The 17,431-nt window shown below is 37.8% G+C and overlaps 1 protein-coding gene across 1 annotated transcript; it reads left to right on the top strand.

The window, feature by feature from the left end:
* The first annotated feature begins 15,798 nt into the window (after positions 1-15,798).
* LOC103127588 (olfactory receptor 5V1-like) lies at positions 15,799-16,746 on the top strand. Its single transcript, XM_007538483.1, has one exon. The coding sequence runs from the start codon at positions 15,799-15,801 to the stop codon at positions 16,744-16,746; it is 948 nt and encodes a 315-aa protein (XP_007538545.1).
* Positions 16,747-17,431: the final 685 nt, after the last annotated feature.

Raw genomic sequence — 17,431 nt, 5'->3', positions numbered from 1 at the left:
ATTATTATTATTATTATTATTATTATTATTAACTAGAGCACTGCTCAGTTCTGGCTTAGGGTAGTTATAGGAATTAAATCTGGGACTGTTGTGTAAACCACTATGCTATTTCCCTGGTCAAGGGATCCCATTTTAAAATGTCAAGGAAAGGAAGCAAAGGAAGAATGAATCATGGTACAGAGTAGGCCTTTAATTCACCATAAATGCTTGGTTCTGATACTCAAAGGGAGTTGAATGTTTCCCAGATGTTATCTACTGCCTTCAGAGGCAGTTCTTGTAGAGAAGAGAAGGGGTATATAATTTGTAAATATTCTGGGAGTTCTTAGTGGCTGCATATCTCCAGTAAGGAAGAGAGGGGGAAGCTCCATGAGAAATCTAGGAAATGGAGGTTCAAAACTCAAATTTCTTCACCCCACTACAACATGTCAGCAATGAACTCTCCCTCTTTGTGGATATATGTATATGTATATGTTCATGTATATATATGTACTATAGTCAAAGCTACAGTAACAGACATTTAAATGTTCATGTCACTTACAAATAAGGGTTAGTGAAGTAATATTTTTATGCAAATGCATTGTTTCTGTAAACACTAATTTTATGAGAAGGGAGGTCTTGTCTTAGAACATTAAATTGCTTCTTATTTCTTTTCCTCTTCTTCTTTTTAAATTTTTAATAGGAACAGAGAAATTGAGAAGGAAAAATAAGAGGGGCTGGGGCTCACCTGGTTGAATGCACATGTTACAAAGTGCAAGGAACCCAGTTCCCACCTGCAGGGGGAAAGTTTTTCAAGTGGTGAAGCAATGTTGCAGGTGTGTGTCTCCCTTTCTATCACCCCCTTCCCTCTAGATTTCTAGCTGTTTCCAATAAACAAATAAAGATAAAAAAATCTTTATAAAAAGTGAAGGAAAGGGGGGATAGACAGGAATAGAGACAGAGAAACATTTGCAGCACTGCTTCAGCTCTTCTGAAGTCCCCCTATGCCCAGCCCCCAGCAGCTGAGAACTGGGACATTGAACCAGCATCCTTGTGGACAATACAGTGCGCTCAACTGGGTGTGCCACCACCTCCCTTCTCCCTCCCCAAACAGTTTCTTAAAGAATATCTGTTCCATCCCTCAGCCACCCTCACCTGCCCGCCACACACACCATGTCCTTCTGTCAACATTGCCTACCACAGTAATGTGTTTGTGGGAACAGGTGAATCTACATTGATTCATCATCAGTGTTCAAATTGACATGGCTTCACCTTTTGTGTACAATCTCTGAGTTTTGATGAGTGGTAAAACGTTTCCACTATTATAGAATCATACAGAATTACTTAATGGCCCACAGATCTTCCACCAATGAATCCCTTCCAGACAGTCCTTAACTCCTGGCAAACTTTTGTATCTATCATCTGTGTTCTTTCCCAAAATGCTCACAGTTTGTATTATTATCATAAATACCCTTGTCAGATTCTTATTTTATCTCATAATAAGCTTTTAAAATTTCCTCCATGTACTTTTGTGGCTTGAAAGTGCACTACTTGGGAGTCAGGCTGTAGAGCAGCGGGTTAAGCGCAGGTGGCGCAAAGCACAAGGACCGGCATAAGGATCCCGGTTCAAACCCCGGCTCCCCACCTGCAGGGGAGTGGCTTCACAGGCGGTGAAGCAGGTCTGCAGGTGTCTATCTTTCTCTCCTCCTCTCTGTCTTCCCCTCCTCTCTCCATTTATCTCTGTCCTATCCAACAACGACAACAATAATAATAACTACAACAATAAAACAAGGGCAACAAAAGGGAATAAATAAATTAAATAAAAAATAAATAAAATAAAAAAAAACAATAGTTAAAAAAAAAGAAAGTGCACTACTTTTCAGTGAGGAATAATATTGCATTTGTTCCATGTTATATATTGTAATGGGGAGATTAGGTCGAAGGGGACCCTGAATACCAATTCAGTTGGAACTTCCTGACATTATGGCTTTTCTGTTTTTCTTATTTATTTTCCCTATGAAAGAAAATGATTTTTTTTTAATTTAAGAAAGGAAACATTAACAAAATCATAGGATGGGGGGAGGTTCAACTCCACACAGTTCCCGCCACCCAATCTCCATATCCCATCCTCTCCCCTGATAGCTTTCCCATTCTCTATCATCTGGGAGCATGGACCCAGGGTCGTTGTGGGTTACAGAAGGTGGAAGGTCTGGCTTCTGTAATTGCTTCCCCGCTGAACATGGGCATTGACTAGTCTGTCCATACTCCCAGTCTGCCTCTCTCTTTCCCTAGTAGGGTGAGTCTCTGGGGAAGCGGAGCTAGACGCATTGGTGGGGTCTTCAGTCCAGGAAAGCCTGGCCGGCATCCTGATGGCATCTGGAACATGGTGGCTGAAAAGAGTTAACATATAAAGCCATAAAAATTGTTGAGCAATCATGGACCCAAAGGTTGGAATAGTGGAGATGAAGTGTTGGGGGGTATACTCACTGCAAACTCTAGTTTACTACTGCTTTCAGGTATATATTTGTCCTAGTTTATGGATACATGTGAACATATGCTCTATCTCCTGGAACCTGGTCTATATCTAGGTTCTGGGACTTTGTTAGGAAGTGAACCACCTGGGATGGAATTAGAGAATACTATGAAAGGAAAGGTCTCATCGGAGTGATGAAGCTGAAGGGTTATCGTTCCACACCTGAAGTCTCTGGACACAGTCTGAAGTGAAGCATGCTGGGGTGGCACTTGTTGCGTTGATTAGATTGCAATCAGCGGAGCAATATTATTTGATAAGAATTGGGAGAAGCATACGGGAAAGTGGGCACTACCCTAGGGTCCCAGGACTGGTGGAAGTTTAGGCTCTATAGTGGAAATGTGAGGTTCCTGCTGTCTTAGGGTTCAAGAAGAAAATGGATAGTTATTGTTATCATCACGTTATTTGATAATTGGATTATCTTTGAAAATTCCCTTTGTTAGACTATCAATTTTTTATGTATTTTTATTTATTTCATATAGAAAGCCAGAAATCAAGAGAAGAAGAAGATACAGAGAGACATCTGCAGGCCTGCTCCACTGTTTGTGATGCTTCCCCCCTGCAGGAGGGGACTGGGGGCTCAAAACTGGGTCCTTATGCATTGTAATGTGTGCTCTCAACCAGGTACTCCACCACCTGGCCCCAAAATAAAAGGAGTTTTAAGAGAGCTCTGGTACAAGGTAAATAAAATAAAATAAAATAAATGCTGTTTTGAAATTGCCTGCCCTTTGATATTGTGGTAACTGGTGTTGGTTGAGAGTATCACTTGGCTAAAGCCATAGGACTCAGAGTTGTCAGGTACACTTGTGTATGGTAACCGTTAATTAAAAGCCAGAGTAATGGCAGTGCCAATGCTATTTGGCTTTTTCATCAGTATAGGGGGCAATGACATTACCTGTGTGAACTCTATTATTTCTTTTTTTCTTTTGCCTCCAGGGTTATTGCTGGGGCTCGGTGCCTACACCATGAATCCACTGCTCCTGGAGGCTAATTTTTTTTCCCCTTTTGTTGCCCTTGTTGTTTTATCCTTGTTGTGGTTATTATTGTTGTTACTGATGTCATTGTTGTTGGATAGGACAGAGAGAAATGGAGAGAGGAGAGAAAGACAGAGAGGGGGAGAGAAAGATAGACACCTGCAGACCTGCTTCACCACTTGTGAAGTGAACCCCCTGAAGGTAAGGAGCCTGAGGCTCAAAGCCTGATCCTTATGCTGGTCTTGGTGCTTTGCACCACTTGTACTCCCGGCTCCCCCGCACTTGGGTTCTTATGATTGCTGACACGTGCGCTAAACCAAATGTGCCACTGCCCAGTCCCAGAATTTTTAATCTTATGATAGAAAAATACATCTGGTTTATAAATATAAAATATATATAAAATATCAGATATATAAAAATATATCTGATAACATATATATTATAAATATATATATATATATGTATATATTGCTTTTGTCCAGCAGTGCACTTCTGGAAAAAACATTTTCAATCTTATATTGGATCATTACAAGTAACAAACTTATCACTCTAGTGTGTTTTAGCTTTCTTTTTCAAATTGCATTACAGATTGATTAACTATAGAGTATATACTGCTGTTTTTTGAGCAACCACAAAATCATTAGTCTGGGGCCCAGGTGATAGTATAATGATTAAGCAGAAGCCGCTTAGACCTAAAACTCCAAGGTCCCAACTTCACTCCAGGTTATAGTTCTGAATGTGAAAAAAAAATAGTAATTTAGATTTTTGAATAAGAAGAAAATATTCCCTCTAGAATCCTTATTATTGTTTTTTCCCTAAGGAAAAGTGAGCATACTACAAACTATAAAAAATGTAACTTGTGCCTTATACTTATAAGAGAGAGAAATTTGTCTTTATTTGTAGATGTTGGTTTTGCCTGGGTCATTGTTTTCTTTGTACTGAAATTTTTTCCTTGTTAAAGACTCCTCTGAAACTGAAAGGCAAGATAATTGTATGTCAATTTCAGCACTTTAAGCATAGTAAATAATGATATACTTGCAAAGTTAATATCTTATTTAAATATCAGATTAAAACTGAATTTTAAATGGGTTAAAGTGATAGATTTCAGATATTATAGAATATTTATAGACGTAAAGTCTAATGTAGATAGTTCATGGGGAAATAGCATAGTGGTGACAAAAATACTTTTTAAAAAGTGTATTTATTTATTCCCTTTTGTTGTCCTTGTTGTTTTATTGTTGTAGTTATTATTGTTGTCGTCGTTGTTGGATAGGACAGAGAGAAATGGAGAGAGGAGGAGGAAGATAGAGAGGGGTAGAGAAAGATAGACACCTGCAGACCTGCTTCACCACCTGTGAAGTGACTCCCCTGCAGATGGGGTGCCAGGGCTCAAACCAGGATCCTTACATCAGTCCCTGTGATTTGCTCCACCTGCGCTTAACCCGCTGAGCTACAGCCCAACTCCCCCCAAAAAAGTACTTTTAAGCCTGAGGTTCAAAACTCCTAGGTTCAGTCCCCTGTAACATCATAAACCAGAACAGATCAGTGCTTTGGCTAAATAAATAATAAATAAATAAATAAATAAATAAATGCTAACATAGAAGTTTTAGCCCTAGATTTTGCATATGCCAACACAAGTGTGTTTAACTAATGTCTCTGTGTATCTAATGAACGCTTCCTTCTCCTCCTCCTCCTCCTCCTCCTCCTCCTCTTCCTCCTCCTCTTCCTCTCCTTTTCACTCTTCTTTTTATAACAGAACAGTTGCTCAGCTCTTGCTTTTGGTTTCATTGTGGACTGAATCCTAGACCCCAGAGCCTCAGGTGTGGAAATTTTTTTGTGATATGTTGTGCATATTGTGCATACCCCAGGCCCCCTGATGAATGCTTTTGACCTACAGGCCTGAATGCACTTCCCTGGCAAATGGTCTCCTGAATTGAAACAAGAAACAAAACAGGTATGGAGATTATATTAACCATAGTTCTTTGATCTATAACTGAGCTTAAAGGGCTATAAGTTCTCTTTTCAGATAATATAACTTGAATGAAACTTAGCCTCCTCTCTTTTAAAGAACTTAAAGATAAATTTCTTTACTTCTGATGTACTAAGTACAACACAAATTTTAAATTATCTTATAATTTTAATGTAATGAATTGTTGCCTAAATATCTAGTTACTTTTTTTTTCATAGTGGCAATTTGAAGCAACTATTTGTGGAAGAGAAAAGCTTTGTATGTATTATAATTATTTAGACTATATGCGGACGGATAGTTCATGTTCATATAAATAATAAGGAAGCTTAATTTCTGTGGAATTTCCAACCAAAGCCTATTCCTACATCCCTTGCTTGATTCACATGATTCTAACCAAATTCTGGTTTCAGGGTTTATTCTTCATATACTTCAAAGTTTATATTCACACCAGCTGGTCTCATCAAGCAGGTGAGTGATTACACATCTGAAAACATTTTGATGATGTTCTAGTACCTGGAATAGTCACTTCTTCCTCAACAAATGTACAGTTCATTTTCTCACTAGACTTCAAACCCCAAAGATGAATTATTGTTGACTTTAAAGAGGAAAATTGTTAATATAAAGTTTATTCACCAAGTTATATTTTGCAATCTATAAGCCAATAGACTACAAATCAGATTTATCTAAATTAAGCAATAAAGTAGAAATCTAGAGAAAGTATTATTTTTTATTTTTTTACTTTTTAGTTTTCATGAGAGAGATACAGAGAGAAAGAGAGGGAGAGAGATCCACCAGAACACTCCTTAGTTCTGGCTAATGGTAGGACTGGGGACTGAACATGGGAACTCAGAACCTCAGGCATGAAAGCCTTATGCAGAAATTTTATGCTATCTCCCCAGCTCGAAAGTATTATTTTTGAATGGAATGCAATTAGACCAAATAAACTGTCTGCTGGGTTCATAAGGATGTGTTTGACTTACTTCTGGCATAAAAACAAAAATGAGTGAAATAAACAACTATGGGTATAGAAGAGAATTCAATTTTAATATGTAACTTAAAGTTATTATCTCAAGGTATTAGGTATTTATTTTATCTCTCTTTTATCCAAATTGCAAAAACTAAACATTCTACTCTCCTTTTATCTGTTTCTCGTGTTCACTGAAGTGTTATTAGGTTTAATCACAACAGTAGTCTGGGAGGTAGTGAAATGATAAAGCTTTGGACTCTCAAGCATTAGGTTCTGAATTCGATCCCCAGTAGCACATGTTCCAGAGTGATGTCTGGTTCTTCTTCTCTCCTCCTATCTTTATAATAAATAAGTAAGTAAATAAATAAATAAATAAATAAATCTTTAAAACAAACAAACATCAACATAATTATTTTTAGAAAAAGGTGATTTTTTTATATTTATTTATTCCCTTTTGTTGCCCTTGTTTTATTGTTGTAGTTATTATTGTTGTTGTCATTGTTGTATAGGACAGAGAGAAATGGAGAGAGGAGGGGAAGACAAAGAGGGGGAGAGAAAGACACCTGCAGATCTGCTTCACCGCCTGTGAAGTGACTCCCCTGCAGGTGGGGAGCTGGGGCTGGAACTGGGATCCTTACTCTGGTCCCTTGCGCTTTGCACCACATGCGCTTAACCCACTGCATTACCACCCTACTCCCTAGAAAAGGTAGTTTTATGTGAATATTCAGACTGTTCTTGATGTCTTGCAATAGTCTTACTGACCCTGGTCCTTCCTTCCTTCCTTCCTTCCTTCCTTCCTTCCTTCCTTCCTTCCTTCCTTCCTTCCTTCCTTTCCTTCCTTCCTTCCTTCCTTCCTTCCTTCCTTCCTTCCTTCCTTCCTTCCCTCTTTCCCTCCCTCCCTCCCTCCCTCTCTCCCTCCTTCCTATCCTCCTTCCTTCCTTCCTTCCTTCCTTCCTTCCTTCCTTCCTTCCTCCCTTCCTCCATTTTTTCCTTCCTTCCTTCCTTCTTTCGTTTATTCTTTTTTCTTAGTGGTTTAATATTGATTTACAAAATTATAAAATAATAGAGTTATAACTCCACATCATTCCCATCACTAAAATTCTGTGTCCCTATCCATTCCATCAGAAACTGCAGAAGTTCTCTCCAGGTCACAGATACTGGCTGAACTTATAATTATTTATATTAATCTCTATCATCTAGTCACCTATATCTATACCTATCTATTTGTACTCACTTTTTAATGGTCTTGCTTTCACTTCCTTTCTAAGTGGAAGGTGGAAGGTCTGACTTATGTAAGTGTTTCTTGTCTGGACATGGGCATTGACAGGTTGATTCACACCCCCAACTTGTTTCTATTTTTCCCTAGTAGGGAAGGGCTCTGGAGAGGGTGGTTTCTAGGGTACATTGGTGAGATTGTCTGCCCAGGGAAGGCAGGATAGCATCACAGCAGCATCTACATCTTGGTGGCTGAAAGATAGTAAGATACAAAGCAGGACAAAATAATTAATAAACAGGAAGCAAAAAATAGATATAGAACAGTTGAAAATAGGGGCCATAGCTTGAAAAGAAGCTAGGAAGGATTTTTTAGGTATGTATATATTTTAGAAACATGACATTAAGTGTTATTTCAATAGAAAATATCATTCCAAATTTCTTAAATTTACTACTTTTATGCTCATAGTATTAGTTTGTAAAGAGACAGACAATTAAAGGACTCTGAAGAGACTGAGAATTAAGAATTATCTTGTTTTGTGTTTTTGTATCAATCATTTAACTTCACTTACTAAATATATTTTATTGAATAGTGATACTGAAATACTTTGTAACTATTGTCATGATTTCATGTGTTATATTTCATGACTTTAATGTTATTAAGAAAAGTTAATTTTTATGAATAGTATAGGCATGAAACTTCTTGAGAAATGAGAAATAACTTCTCCTAAATAGGCTTGAAGATTTTTACTAAAATGTATATATATATGTATATATATATTAGAAAGAAATTTATTCTCAACTGTTAATATGAATGGTTATGTTTCATTATTTTAATTTCTTTATACAGATGACTATGTATAATCTGTGCCATTTATACTATGCATTTTAGCTGAACAAAGAGTAAAAATTTTTTAGCTGTCAAAATAAATGTTGAAGGGTGACCATAGAAAGTGACTTTTGAAGTTTTTTTATAGTCTTTGTTTATTTGACATTTCAATTGTATATGATATTTATCAGTAGGGTTTCAATTAAAATAAGATACAGAGTGAGAGACCATATTATTGTTCAGCTGTGGTTTATGATGTTGCTGTAGATGGAACATGGGACCTGGAAGCTTCAGGCATGAAAGTCTTCAGCATAACCATTCTGCTATTTCCCCAGGCCTGTACATATGAATTTTAAGGAGAAGTAAATAGAATTTAAAATTATTTGCTACTTATTTAGGACAAATTTGAGTATTACCATCCAAGTTCTCTTTATATTTACAGACTAGTTTTGCTAAAGTATATTCTTTGTGGAATCAGATGTTAATATTTATGTATAAGTGATTATGACTAGGAAGATTAGGAGTACTCACATCATTCTTATTTTTAATTTTTTTTATTTATGAAAGGATACATTTACAAAACCATAGGGTAAGAGGGTACAACTCCACACAATTCCCACCACCCAGTCTCCATATATCCCACCCCCTCCCCTGATAGCTTTCTCATTCTCTATCACTCTGGGAACATGGACCCAGGGTCATTGTGGGTTGCAGAAGGTGGAAGGTCTGGCTTCTGTAATTGCTTCCCCGCTGAACATGGGCATTGACTGGTCGGTCCATACTCCCAGTCTGCCTCTCTCTTTCCCTATTAGGGTGGGTCTCTGGGGAAGCTGAGCTCCAGGACACATTGGTGGGGTCTTCAGTCCAGGGAAGCCTGGCTGGCATCCTGATGGCATCTGGAACCTGGTGACTAAAAACAGAGTTAACGTACAAATCCAAACAAATTGTTGAGCAATCATGTACCCAAAGCTTGGAATAATGGAGAGGAAGTGTTAGGGGGGGTACTCACTGCAAACTCTAGTGTACTTCTGCTTTCAGGTATATATTTTGCAGTAGTTTATGGATACGTGTGAACATATGATCTCTCTCACCGAAACTAGTGAATATCTAGGTTTTGGGACTTTCTTAGAAAGTGAACTAGTTTCTGCATATGATTCATCAAAGATGTCCTTGAGGTGTAGGTGGGAAAGTGTTTGACCAATGTTTTCCTCTAAGTATTTGATTGTCTCTGGTCTGACATCACATCTTTGATCCATTTGGACTTGATTTTTGTTTCTGGTGAGATAAAGTGGTTCAATTTCATTCTTCTGCACGTTACAACCCAGTTTTCCCAGCACCATTTATTGAAGAGAGCCTCCTTCTTCCATTTAATCCTTTGGGACCCTTATCAAAGATTAGATGTCCATAGGTGTGGGGATTTATTTCTGGCCTTCAATTCTGTTCCACTGGTCTGTGTGCCTATTTTTGTTCCAGTACCATGCTGTTTTGATGATGATGGCTTTATAATATAGTTTAAGGTCTGGGAGTTTGATGCCTCCATTTCTGTTTCTTTTCCTTAAGACAGTTTTGGCAATTCTAGATGTTTTCAGGTTCCAGATAAATGATTGTAGTGTTTGTTCTATTCTCTTAAAGAAGCTTGGTGGAACTTTGATGGGTATTGCATTTAATTTGTATATGGCTCTGGGGAGAATATTCATTTTGATGATATTTATACTTCCAATCCATGAACATGGGATATCTTTCCATTTCTTGGTATCAGTTTCCATTTCCTTGAGTAGCGACTCATAGTTTTCAGTATACAAGTCTTTCACTTCTTTGGTCAACTTTATTCCTAGGTATTTGATTGATTTTGCTGAAACAGTAAATGGGAGTGATTTATGGATGTCTTCTTTTTCAGATTTAGTGTTTGCATAAAGAAATGCCAATGATTTTTGTACATTGATTTTGTAGCCTGATACCCTGCTATATTACCTAATACCTTCCAGTAGTTTTCTGCTGAATTATTTAGGTTTTTCTATGTATACTATCATATCATCTGCAAATAGTGAGAGCTTGACTTCTTCCCTTCCAATCTGTATTCATTTGATATCTTTCTCTTGCCTGATTTCTAGGGCAAGAACTTCCAATACTATGTTGAAGAGTAATGGTGACATTGGACATCCCTGTCTAGTCCCTGATGTGAGGGGGAATGCTTTCAGCTTCTGTCCATTGAGTATGTTGTTGGCTCTAGGTTTGCTATATATAGATTCCACTATCTTGAGGAATTTTCCATATATTCCCATTTTTTGTAGAGTTTTGAACATGAATGGGTGTTGGATTTTGTCAAAGGATTTCTCTGCATCTATTGAGATAATCATGTGGTTTTTGGCTTTCCTTTTACTGATGTGGTGAATGATATTGACTGACTTACGGATGTTGAACCAGCCTTGCATTCATGGGATGAATCCGACATGGTCGTGATGAACAATCTTTTTGATATGCTGTTGTATCCGGTTGGCGAAGATCTTGTTTAATATTTTGTCATCTATGTTCATCAGAGATATTGGTCTGTAGTTTTCCTTTTTTGTTGTGTCCCTATCAGCTTTTGGTATCAGGGTGATGTTGGATTCATAGAAGGTAGAAGGGAGTATTCTTGTTTCTTCAATCTTATGGAAAAGCTTAAGAAGTATGGGTTTCGAATAACCAACATTTGGCTTCATTGATCTTTTGTATGATTCTTTTATTTTCGATGTTCTTTATTTCTGCTCTAGTTTTAATGATTTCTGTCCTGGTTGCTTTAGGGTTCCTTTGTTCCTCTTCCTCTAAGTCCTTGATGTGTGCAGTAAGGTCATTCATTTGTGCTTTTTCTTGGTGTTTAATATGTGATTGTACGGTTATAAATTTCCCTCTCAGTACTGACTTAGCTGTGTCCCAAATATTTTGATAGGTTGTGTCTTCATTTTCATTAGTTTCCAGGAACATTTGAATTTCCTGCTCGAGTGACTCTCTGACCCAGTGGTTCTTATGGAGTATGTTGTTTAGTTTCCAAATTCTGTGAATTTTAATAATTTTCTGTTTGTTGTTAAATGTTAGTTTTACTCCACTGTGGTCTGAGAAGATACTTGGGATGATTTGATGCTCTTGAATTTATTGATGCTGTCTTTGTGGCCTAACATGTGGCCTATCCTTGAGTATGTGTTATTTGGATTTGAAACGAAGTTGCATTCCAGTTTTTGGGGGTGAAGGACTCTGAAAATGTCCAAGAGGTCTAGTCTGTCAATCTCTTAATTCAGTTCTCTTGTATCTTTGTTGATTCTCTGCTTTGTTGATTTGTCTAAGTGTGAGAGTGTGGTATTGAAGTCTCCCACTATTACTGTATATCTATTGATGTATTTTTGGAATTCTTTCAGTAAGTGCTTGACGAATTTAGATGGTCCCTCATTGGGTGCATAGATGTTAATAATTGTTAAGTCTTCTTGGCTGATTGATCCTCTAATAATTATGTAATGTCCTTGCCTATCTTTTATTACTTTATTTAATTTAAAATCTATAGTGTCTGAGATGAGATAGGCTGTACCTGCCCTTTTTTGTGGTCTGTTAGCCTGTATGATAGTTTTCCATCCTTTCACTTTAAGTCTGTGTTTATCTTGTTGTGTCAGATGGGATTCTTGCAAGCAGCATATGGTTGGGTTATGTTTTCTGATCCATTGCCCCACTCTGTGCATTTTGATGGGTGAGATTAAGCCATTGAATTTTTATTGATATTATGGATTTAATGTATTATAGTGCCATTGTTCAAAAAATATTTTTGTTTGCTCTGATATATTGCAAGTATTATAGTGATGCTCTTGTTTATAAGAGGTCTTTTAGAACCTCTTTCAGGGCCAGTTTGGTGATGGTTGCTCCTTTAACTGTTGTTTGTCTAAGAAGGTTTTGATCCCTCCATCTAGTTTGAATGAAAGTCTAGCAGGATATATTATCCTTGGTTTAAACCCCTTTTTCATTCAGGGCTCAATAGATATCTTGCCATTCTCTTCTGGCTTTTAGAGTTTGAGTGGAGAAGTATGCAGATAATCTTATGGGTTTTCCTTATATGTGACTTTTTGTTTCTCTCTTGCAGCCTTTAGGATTCTTTCTTTATCCTTAGTCCTTCTCATTGTGACTATGATGTGTCTTGGTGTCTTCAGGTCTGGGTTGATTCTGTTTGGAACTCTCTAGGCCTCTTGAATCTTGATGTCCTTTCTGTTATTTAGATCTGGGAAGTTTTCTTCTACTATTTCCTCTAGAATGTTTGCTTCCCCTTACTCTCTTTCTTCCTCTGGCAGACCAATTATACGAATGCTACTTCTTTTGAGATCATCCCATATGTTCTGTTGTTGTTTTCAGTGTCTCTCAATTTCTTTTTAAGCTCTTTCACCTCTTTCTTTTTTCTCTAACTCATTCTCTGTGTGACTAATTCTGTTTTCTGCTTCTGTTAGTCTGTTTTCCCTTGCCTCAGCTTCTTTCTTCATTACAACTATTTCAGCTTTCAGTTCTCTAATTGCCTCAGGATAATCAGTATTTTCCTTGGGGGTCTCAACTGTTGTTTCCCTAATACTTCCATTCCTTTCCTCCAGTGTTGTTTTCATTTCTATGATTAATAAGTTTATCATTGATTACATACTTTTCTTGTCTATGGTGACCAAATCTGGCTGATTTGTAGTTTCTTCTGGGCTCTTGTCTTCATTCATTGGAGTAGCAGTTTTATTTGTTTTTCATCTACCCATTTTTCTATTTATGTGTTTCTTATTTTTATGCTCTGTTGTTCCTCAGTTGTTGTGTCTTGAGTACAAGCAACACTGTACTAAATATCTTTATGACAAATGCACTCACCAACCTCAGGAATTACAATAGCAGCTGAAGCAAGTATTGAAGCAGTTTAATCACTATCAGTTAGCCAAACAATGTCTCCAGTCCATGAAAAAATCTCAACCAAGGTCAAGTGAAAAAGAGAAAAGAAAGGAGAGATAGCAAGAATAGAGAGTTATGCAAAACTACTATCCACTGTATATTCTAGGGGTAACAAGAGGAGAAAGGGAAGTAGAGCAGATATACTCACATAGAGTCCACTCTGAGTCAGATTTCTGCCCCAAAATAATTCACAAATTCAGAAAGGCAAAGAAGAAGGAAGGAAGAAGTGTATGACAAGATAAAAAAAAAAGAGAAACAAGAGAGAGAAAAAAGATAAGAAAAATAGCTGTAATTAAAGAGAAATGAAAAGAAAGTTTTTTTATTAGATTGCTTTATTTTTTCTTTTTCTTTTTTTTTAATTAGCTAGGAGAAGGAAGAAGGGGAGAGTCTGTAGAGGAGGTAGGAGTAATGAGACAAGTTCCTCTCACAATAGATAAGATGACCACTACCCTAGCAACGAAAGATACCCTAAGAGTTAATTCTGATCAACCTAAAGAGGGGGAGATATATGCCTTTATATAATATTAATAATAAAATAGAGCAGGTTAAAAAACCTTGTCCCAGATTGCCTCAAGCCTCCTGAGCAGAGGCAACTGATTGTTAAGAAAGAGAAGAAAAAAAAAAAAACCCTCAGGACTAGACAAGGATATCAGAAATAGACAGTTATGCAAATCTGCTATCTACTGTATATTCTAGGCGTAGCTAGAGGAGGAAGGGAAGTTGAGCAGTGATACACGCAGAGAGAGTCCACTCTGAGTTAGATTTCTTCCCCAAAATAATTCCCAAACATGTATCAGTGAATTCGGAAAGCTGAAGGATTAAGGAAGCAGGGATGACAATGAGAAAAAGAAAAAAAAAAAGAGAGAGAGAAAAAACAAAAAGATAAAAAAGAACAGTAATAAAAGAGCAGTGAAAGAAAATATTTATTTATTTATTTTTATTATTTAATTAGCTATGCAGGGGGGAGGGAGAGTTATTTATTTATTTATTTATTATTATTTAATTAGCTATGCGGGGGCGGGAGGGAGGAGAGCTGCCTGAGCAGAGGCAGCTGGTTGGCTACTTAGAAAGAAAAACAGCCAAAGGTTTCAGAAGGGAATAGACTTAGAATGAATGATACTCCCTGGTAAAGAAAGAAGCTCAGCAGGGAAGCCTTCTAGGGACTGGTTATTGGGGGGGGGGGTTGGGGGGAGGGGTGCGCTTTGGGAATGATAATTTAAGAGAAAAAAATTTTCCCCCTTTCATTTTGCTCTATTTTTTAACCCAAGTTAAGTTATAGTCACTTCCTTGGTGTCACCGCTAGGACCCCTTATTGTCTGGCCTACTAAAGGCAGAAAATCCTACCGTTTCCTGTTGATATGGTCAGAGCTCAAGCCACTAGCAGCTTCTCAGTCAGCCATCTTCCGGGAACCCCCCTATTCTCATCATTCTTTTCGATGAAATGTATTTTCCAAACAGATAGCATGTTACTCATTCTTTACTGAAGTAGCAATTTTATGGATATTCATATACTAGCAACTTATTAACAGCTAGTAAAATGTATACACAAAGGGCTAATAAGCAACTACTAACTTAACAAAGCTCAGAACTGACATAAAACATGAAACAGTGCCATAGGATCATGTAAGGCTGCATAAGGTAAGTGCTTAAGCAGGCATAATAAAACCACCTATTTATCATTGAACTAGAAACCCCAATAAAGTTCAAGTTCATAGTAATACTTACAGAATATATATATATATATATATATATATATATACAGTATTTAAAAATAGTGGTAACATTATTAGATTTATTAAATTATATTTGTTCCCAGGATTATCTCCATGTTTTAAAGTCTGTATGTCTCCACCGTTCCTGACAATCATTTTCTTTTTTCTATAGAAGGTGAGAGAAAGAAAGAGGCAGAGAAAGAGAGAGAGAGAGAGAGAGTAGGAGAGACAACTGCAACACTATTCCATCATTCCTGAAGCTTTGCCCCTGCAGGTGAAGGACAGGAACTCAACCCTGGTCCATATACATGAAAATGTGTCCTCTATTGAATAAGCCACCATAAGGCCCCTTCCTAAAAAGGTGTGTGTATATATACACATACATACACTCAGTAGGGGGAGACTAGAGAGAGCTACAGCATCAATCTAACATATGCAGCAGTAGTGCTGGTGAGCAAATTTGTAGCCTCCTGATCATACTTTTGTGCTCTTACACTACATCATGTCCCAAACTACAGAATATGAATTTAATAACAATTTCAGTAAGTAAAACCTCTATTAAAATAGAGCTAATGAGCTAATACTATTTATCATGAAATTTCATGATTTTCTAAGTTGTTACTCTAGACACCTGTACTTTTGCTCTAACATGGGTTTGTTCCTTTCATATCCCTCAGAAAAACAGAAGCGCAGAGAAGAGATGGATGTCTACAATCTCACCACTGTGACTCAGTTTATCCTCATAGGCCTCTCTGACCTCCCTGAGGTGCGCTATCCTCTCTTCGTGGTCTTTGTCCTCATCTATATGGTCACCTTGCTGGGAAATGGGTCCATCCTATTGGCCATTGGCAAAGAAAAAATTTTGCACACACCCATGTACTTCTTTCTGGCAAATTTATCTCTCCTTGACATATTTTGTCCATCAGCCACTGTCCCCAAGATGCTGGAAAACCTATTGACTGAGAAGCGTAACATTTCCTTCATTGGCTGTGCCTTGCAGCTTTATTTCCTGGTAGCCACAATGGGGACTGAAGTCTTTCTTCTTGCTGTCATGGCATATGACAGGTATGTGGCCATTTGTTTTCCCCTTCAGTACACCCTGATCATGACCAGGGTTCGTTGTATCCAACTGACAGTGGGAACCTGGGCAGCAGGGTTTCTTAATTCTGTCATCCATACGGTGTTCACATTCCGCCTGACTTTCTGCAAATCCAACCAGGTGAATCAATACTACTGTGACATCCCCCCAGTGGTGGCCCTCTCATGTTCATCCACCTATGTTGCAGAGATGCTGGTTCTAGTGATAGGAGGAGTCCTGGGGATCGGTGCCTACCTGCTCACCTTCATCTCTTACATCTATATCATCTCCACCATCCTGAAGATCCAGTCTGCGGAAGGGAAGCGCAAAGCTTTCTCTACCTGTGCCTCCCACCTCCTGGTGGTCTGCTTGTTCTATGGCACAGCAATATTTACCTATGTCCGCCCGTCTTCCAGCAAACACTCCCCAGCCAGAGACAGACTCATCTCCATGTTGTATGGAGTTATTACCCCAATGCTAAACCCCATCATCTATAGCCTGAGGAACACGGAGGTGAAGGGAGCACTGAGAAGGGCCTTGTGTGGCAGAACATCACCTCAGCAAACCTGATATCAAACACAATGACCAACTCTCTGGGATGTGTTCTGTGGAGGGTTCACAGAATCCCCTAACAGACATTTTCTAATATCTAGCGGATATTTGCTAATAAGTAAACTGTTAGAAAAGACAGAACCTGAGTCTGTGAAATTGCTTTGATCCAGCTCATCTTATTGTCGCCTCTAAAGATGAGAGCCTTGATGTGGGGTGGTGGCACATTTGGTTAAGTGTTCATGTTACAATGAATAAGGATCTGGGTTGGAGCTCCCAGTCTCTACTTACAAGGGGAAAGTTTTGTGAAACAGTGTTGCAGGTGTCTTTCTTTCTCTCTCCCTCTCTATCACCTCTTCTTTCTTGATTTCTGGCTGTCTTTATCCAGTAAATAAATAAAGATAAAACAACATTAAAAAGCAATGAGCCTTTTTCTTTTGTCACATGCCTATACATATACTGCTTGAATTTTTAACATCTATAGTTTGTCTATTATTTACAACAATTGTGGATGTCCAATATAGACTACACTCAAGAAACCACATGTAATCTATCTCCCCTCTCTTCATGCCTAATTTTCACTTATTTATATGAGATGGAATATTCTCTCCTCCTCTTTTCTACATCCTTCCTTTCCGTGTATATCTCAACTTCAAGACTACCCTGAAGTTCTTTCCTCTCAAAAGTCCTTGATTACGTAGTCATT

The sequence above is a fragment of the Erinaceus europaeus genome, chromosome 9 (genome assembly GCF_950295315.1).
Source record: "Erinaceus europaeus chromosome 9, mEriEur2.1, whole genome shotgun sequence".
NCBI classification, from domain to species: Eukaryota; Metazoa; Chordata; class Mammalia; order Eulipotyphla; family Erinaceidae; genus Erinaceus; species Erinaceus europaeus.
This window is presented reverse-complemented; position numbering and strand designations above follow the sequence as displayed.